Consider the following 7,327-nt stretch of genomic DNA (forward strand, 5'->3'; position numbering starts at 1 on the left):
CAGCGTACAGTAGGCCGCCCAGCATCAAGCGTAAGACCTGCAGGCAGCTTCTATGCTTAAGCCCTTTAACTTAGCGCATGAACGGCACGCAGCCACGTCAACACACGCCACCGACCTTCCAGATATTTCGTGTAACAGAACCACTCAGTAATTGACACTTGTATCCCGAGAATTTCAGACATTCTGCGCCTATAAATAGACCCACTGGGTCACCACATTTCACATCGGAACTTCAGTCAGAGAGAAGTACACTTTCTCTCTCACACAATTCTTTCTCACTCTAAACATACATTAGCCGCTTAATAGCAGTACGCTATACGGATCAATTTCAGATTGATCCTCAGATTGATTGAGGCCACCCCACGGATCACTCATCCATGTTCCGGGTCTGCAGAGATTATTTCTCGAGGGCAAACATCAATCAACATTATACGCCACACGCTGAGCAACTATTGTCTTGTACTGGTACCTTACAGCTGCTATACGGAAAATCGTACCAACAAATGGCGCCACCCGTTCTAAAGGATCACTCGACTCTCAAGAGCACCAAAAGGTGTAATAGTAAGATGATCCCTATTGAAGCAAACATGATACACTCATGGCAAGGCGGACAACGGAGAAAAGTAGAAGCATTAGTATATTGGAAATAGGAATTGATTGCTTTTCCTTCCATGTTTAATACCAATCCATCTGATGCTCCTGTAGTGATTGAAGCTCGAATAGCAAATTGTGTTGTTAGAGGAATATATACTAATACTGGAGCAGGAGTAGATATCATGTATGAGCATTGTTTTGTACAACTACCGGAAAAAGTTAAGGAAAGGTTAAAGGACACATTTGTTCCCTTAGCAAGTTTTTCTAATGATCCGTCATGGTCAGAGGGAAGCATAGTCTTAGAAGTAGTATTGGGAAAAACAACATTTAAAAGAACTGCTCATATCGAGTTTTTGGTTGTAAAAGCAAATTCACAGTGTAATGTCATTTTAGGACGATCAGCTATGATGACATTTGAAGCTGTGACGTCAACGGTACACGGAATGATGAAATTTCCCACACCGGCTGGCATCACCACACTATACGCTGAACGGAGAAGAACAATAGAATGTGTACAAATAAACAGAATAGCTGGTACTCCAATTATTCATGAAGATGGGTCAGTATCACCAAATCCAGAGTTTCCAGATCAGAAAATCATAAATGAAAACACAATAGCAAAAGCAACAAAAGAAAAGCTTTATAAAATTTTAGCAACCAATTTAGACGTTTTCGCGTGGCAAGATTCTGATATGACTGGCGTACCACGTCATATAGCTGAATATAAGCTTGGTGTGAATCTAAATATCCCACCAGTATGTCAAAAGAAAAGAGGTATGGCTCCCGATCGAACAAAATTTCTCAGAGACGAAGTCAAAAAACTAGTGGAGGCTGAATATTAAGGGAAGTAAAATACCAGACATGGGTAGCAAAACCATTGATGGTTAGAAAACCAGATAATTCATGGAGGATGTGTGTAGATTTCACAGATATAAATAAAGCATGTCCAAAAGACAACTACCCTTTACCAGAAATCGATTGGAAAGTAGAGTCCGTCAGTGGATATCAATTTAAATCTTTTTTGGATGCATTCAAGGGATATCATCAAATCCTAATGGCAATACGAGATCAAGATAAAACAGCATTCCACACACCAGATGAAATTTTTTGCTACATCATGATGCCTTTTGGATTAAAGAATGCAGGGGCAACTTACCAGCGTGTAATTGATAAAGCGTTTAAAGATCAAATAGGCAGGAATGTAGAAGCCTATATTGATGATATTGTTATCAAGATTCATACAAAAGACAGTATGCTCAGAGACACTCTTGAAATATTTGAATCGTTACGAAGGGTCAATATGAAGTTGAACCCCAAGAAGTGCACTTTTGGTGTGGAAGAAGGCAAATTTTTAGGTCATATTCTTACAGAGAGAGGAATCAAGGCTAATCCAAAAAAGATTCAAGCAATTGAAAATATGGTATCTCCAAAAACAAAGAGAAGTGCAGAGTTTGAATGGAAGATTGGCAGCTTTAACAAGGTTTTTATCTAGAGCAGCAGATCGATCGTTACCATTTATGAAGGTCTTAAAAATTGTTTGAATAAAAAGGATTTTATATGGACAGAAGAAGCTGAGGCAGCTTTTCAGGATATTAAGCAACTTTTAAAGGAATTGCCTACTTTAACTGACCCAAATAGCAGGAGAAACGATAATTTTGTATTTGGCAGCATCCACAGAAGCCATTAGTTCAGTTTTAATCGCAGAACGGAATGGCATACAAATGCCAATATACTTTGTCAGTAAGATATTGCAACAAAGTGAGGTTAACTATCCGCCAATTGAGAAATTGGTGTATGCTTTAACGCGCACAACTAGGGGACTCAGAGGTTATTTTCAGGCACACTCAATTCTCGTCCTGACAGATCAGCCAATAAAGCAGAATTTGAGAAATCCAGAATCGTCGGACGTCTAGCAAAATGGGTAATTGAATTGGGAGATTATGAAATAAATTTCTCACCACGACATGCAGTTAAAGGTCAAATTTTAGCAGTTTTTCTATTAGAAACAACAGAAAAAATAGATTATTTGCAAGATGTTAAAAACGGTAATTACGTGGGGGAATTACACACTGATGGTGCATCAAGTGAGGAAGGAGTTGGTGCAGGATTAGTGCTTACCAGTTCAGAAGGGGAAGAACATACATATGCACTAAAGTTTTGTTTTTATGCGTCCAACAATGAAGCAGAATATGAGGCACTCCTATCTGACCTCCGCATAGCGACTGAGATAGGAATAAAATATTTGTGTACATATGTAGACTCTCAGATTGTAGCACAATAAGTTAATGGAGCATTTGAAGCAAATGATGTCTCTATGAAACAGTATTTACAATTAATTGAGAAAATTTCAAAAAAATTTGAAACACTGGAAGTTGTGCAGATATTAAGAAATAAAAATAAAAAAGCAGATGTTTTAAGAAAGTTAGCAACGCTAACATTTGATCATTTGCACAAGAAGGTTTTGGTAGAAGTTTTAAAATATAAATCAATTGATGAAAAGGTAGTGGTGGCAACAGTTGCAGAAGGGGGAGCGTGTTGGATGACTCCTTATGTGAAATATTTGCAGGACGGAACATTGCCAACTAATGTCACAAAAGCAAGATGGATAAAGGTAAGTGCTCCGCTTTACGTCCTGGAAAATGGGTACTATATAGAAAATCTTTCAGTAGAACAAATTTAAGGTGTTTAACACCACAGCAAGTAATAGATGTTGTAAGGGAGATGCATGAAGGTTTATGTGCACAGCATTCTGGTTATAGAATTGTGGTTAGAAGGATAATGCGACAAGGATATTATTGGCAAACAATTTACAAAGATACATCAGAGGTAATCAAAACATGTGATGCCTGTCAGCGGCATGGAACCGTCCAACGCTTACCCAGGTATGATTTAATCTCAGTATCATCTGCATGGCCATTCTGTAAGTGGGCAATTGACATAGTGGGGCCATTTCCAAGAAGTGAGAAAATGCGAAGTTTTTAGTGGTTGCAATTGATTTTTTCAGTAAGTGGGTTGAAGCAAAGGTGTTAGCACGGATAACGGGTGAAAATATAAAAAAGTTTGTGTGGAATGATATCGTCTGTAGATATGGTTTACCAAATGAAATTGTAAGTGATAATGGTAAACAGTTTGCAGATAACCCGTTCAGAAGCTGGTGTGAAGAATAAAACATCAAACAAACATTTACCACAGTTGCTCACCCACAAGCCAACGGTCAAGTTGAAGTAACAAATAAGGAAATTGTAGCCGGCATAAAGGCTAGATTGGGTTTGAGTCAAACGAAGTGGGTAGATGAAGTACCATATGTTTTGTGGGCTCACCGTACAATGCTAAAACGAAGCACGGGTGAAACACCGTTAAGCTTGGTATATGGTACTGAGGCACTAATACCAGCTGAAATCCGTGTTCCGACACAAAGAATTCTGGCATTTGATACAGAAAGTAATTCATCTATTTTATGTGAAAATTTGAATTTATTAGAAGAAAGAAGGATCATGGCTGCTATCCGCCAAGCGGATGCTAAGCAGAAAATGGCAAAATATTACAACGAACGTGTCAGACATGTTCAATTTAAGGAAGGAGATTTAATGTTGAGAGACAATGAAGCAAGCAGATAGGAAAAGCAAGGGAAGTTAGGACCACGTTGGGAAGGTCCCTACAAAATCATAAAGGCACATCCTAATGGATCATATACCCTTGCAGCGCCCTCCGGTGAAGAAATTCAAAGAACATGGAACGCAATGAGCTTAAAGAAATTTTATGCGTAGTATTGCATGTTCAAATAGCTTGATCAACTATTTAGAATATGAGATGCAATCATAAATGTAAAAATTTCTTTAAAAACAATAAGAATTCAGATAAAATTCTTATAGCATACTATTCATAATCTTTTATGAAATGCCCCCGTTTATATACAATATAAATGATTCACAATAGTTGATTACATCGCGAGGTAATTGACCTCTATATGATACATTTTACAAACATTGCATTCATTTTTAAAAGACAAACTTTCATTTACATCGAAAGTTGACGGCATGCATACCCTTTTATAATATATCCATCTATAATTAACTTAATAATAATCTTGATGAACTCGACAACTCGAATGCAATGTCTTTTGAAATATGTCATGAATGACTCCAAGTAATGTCTCTAATATGAGCAAATGCACAACAGAAGATTTGTTTCATACCTGAGAATAAACATGCTTTAAAGTGTCAACCAAAAGGTTGGTGAGTTCATAGGTTTATCATAAAACAATAAAATTCATCATTTTGATAGACCACAAGATTTAAATGTTGCATGGTACAAATGAGCCCGAATCCTATACCCACCTGTAATGTACATGCGATATATTTTAAATACAGTACACCTTTCTCGTGTAGGAAATCATCTTTCATAAATCTTAGTAACCGTACATATATCTCGTGCACAAAAATAACATACACATAACCTGTGTATAAAATCATTCTCTCGATATATAACATTCACTTTTTATTTCTTTCATAGCTTGGCTTGGTAACCGACCTTAACATATAATGCGCATAATAATATCCCCAAAACAGAACATCTCGTCTGTATAATAATCATATAAACTTCGAAGTACTAAACACCACGCCCACTAGCCCTTCCGTCTAGTGAACATTCTGGGTGGGGGTGTTAAACCCGGTAGCTACCTTTAGGATTCGCGTGAATTAGGCGTGCACTAATTCTCAAAATTAGTGATGTTTCCTAATTCTTAGGTTACCAAGCAATAATAATCAGTGAAAAAAATATTCATATCAATTGTGGCAATTATCACGTCCACATAATTCATTCGAGGAATGTTTTGCTTGTGTCTATCTTGTCAAACATTTATAAAAGCATTTTATGTATTCGCAGTTTAAAATGTATTTCAAAAGCATTTAATAAAGCAGTTGTAAAAGTAGCGCATGTATTCTCAGTCCCAAAAATGTAAAGAGTAAAAGGGAATCAGATGAACTCACCTAATGTATTTTGTAGTAAAAATACAAATGGTTATATTGAACAATGCAGGGTTGGCCTCGGATTCAAGAACCTATATCATTTGTATATTTATTAATACACATAGTTGTAATCAAACAAATATATATAAATTTATTAGTCTTTTTATATTAATAATATATATATGTTTCATTTATTTCATTTTGTTATATAAAGATATTAATTTTCGTTATGTTATATATGTATTAAATATATTTTTAATATATATATATATATATATATATATATATATATATATATATATATACACTTAATGTTACTAATAGTGGTAAAAAAATGAAAATCATGATAATACTTAATGTTACTAATAAAATATATTAAAGTTAATAATTTTGTTAATAATAATATTAATGATAGTTTTTAATTATAAATCTCATAATAATAATATCAGTAGTTTTTTATAAACTGAATAATTTAATAATAATGGAAGTGAAAATAATAATTTTTGATATTAGTACTTAATACTTGATAATAATAATTATAACAAATCTTATTTCTAATGGTAATCTTAATAATAATAATACTTTTAGTTCATAACGATATTACTTAATAATAACTAAAATGATAATAATAAGAATAATGTTATAATAATAACAATAATTAATAATGATCATAATATCAATAATAATACTACTAATGGTTATAATACTTATAGTTGTGATGATAATCATAATAATTGAACTAATAATAATGCTAACAATAATAATACTATTACTTAATACTAATACATATATTAATAAGATTACACATTTTCGTAATTATAAGTAAATAATATTTATTATTTGTATTAGTAATAATGATGACGATAATAATATCCTTAATACAAATAACAATAACAATAATCAGATTAATAATAAAAAATAATAATAATAATAATAATAATAATAATAATAATAATAATAATAATAATAATAATAATAATAATAATAATAATAATAATAATAATAATAATAATAATAATAATAATAATAATAATGATAATAATGATAATGATAATGGAAATAAAAATCAAAGTGTATACCCTTCTAAATGCTTTGTGTAAAAAGAAGTGTCTCATACGAGACTCGAACCCATGACCTCTTGAACACCCGACAACACCCACGACCACCCATCTGTCTAGCTTTTTCTGTTTTAAACTCAGTCCTAGATTATTTTAACCCGTATTCATTCAGCTTCAATTCCTTCATCTTCTTCATACCATTTCAACTCGACAGGAAAACAAGACCTCATCACAATTGGTTTTTGATTTAGATTAAAAATATTAAAATCGAGCCAGGATCAACTAATACTTCTGATTAAATTAAACAGACACGGAATAAAAATATAACAATAAAGGAAAAAATAATCGCTGTTATGAAGGAAGGAAAAAAATATGATTTTGATTTCGAGCTCGTTTTGGACAAATGTTATAACACGAAATAAGTTTAAAATTACTCCTTGAATCTATACGTATCCTCAATTGAAACCAAAACATCAACTGGAGATCGAATTTTAACGAATAACAAACAGTTGACTTTTATTTCAAGAACTTTGACTCTTAAATTGAAACTCAATTTGATGAATTGAAACGCGAATTTTTGCAGAAAGATCCTTTAGTACATTCCTAACAAAACTGCAATAATAGATTTTAAAATAAATTTCGATGTAACAACCCAACCCGTAATACAAACGATCACGCGGAAATATCAATAAAAAAAATATTTTGCTG

At 33.2% G+C, this 7,327-nt stretch overlaps 1 protein-coding gene across 1 annotated transcript; it reads left to right on the forward strand.

Annotated features, from left to right (window-relative positions):
- The first annotated feature begins 671 nt into the window (after nucleotides 1-671).
- LOC139840611 (uncharacterized) lies at nucleotides 672-1,436 on the forward strand. The gene has a single exon (XM_071830866.1). It carries the CDS (start codon nucleotides 672-674, stop codon nucleotides 1,434-1,436), a length of 765 nt encoding a protein of 254 aa, XP_071686967.1.
- The last annotated feature ends 5,891 nt before the right edge of the window (nucleotides 1,437-7,327 follow it).

This window comes from Rutidosis leptorrhynchoides, chromosome 4 (genome assembly GCF_046630445.1).
Source record: "Rutidosis leptorrhynchoides isolate AG116_Rl617_1_P2 chromosome 4, CSIRO_AGI_Rlap_v1, whole genome shotgun sequence".
NCBI classification, from domain to species: Eukaryota; Viridiplantae; Streptophyta; class Magnoliopsida; order Asterales; family Asteraceae; genus Rutidosis; species Rutidosis leptorrhynchoides.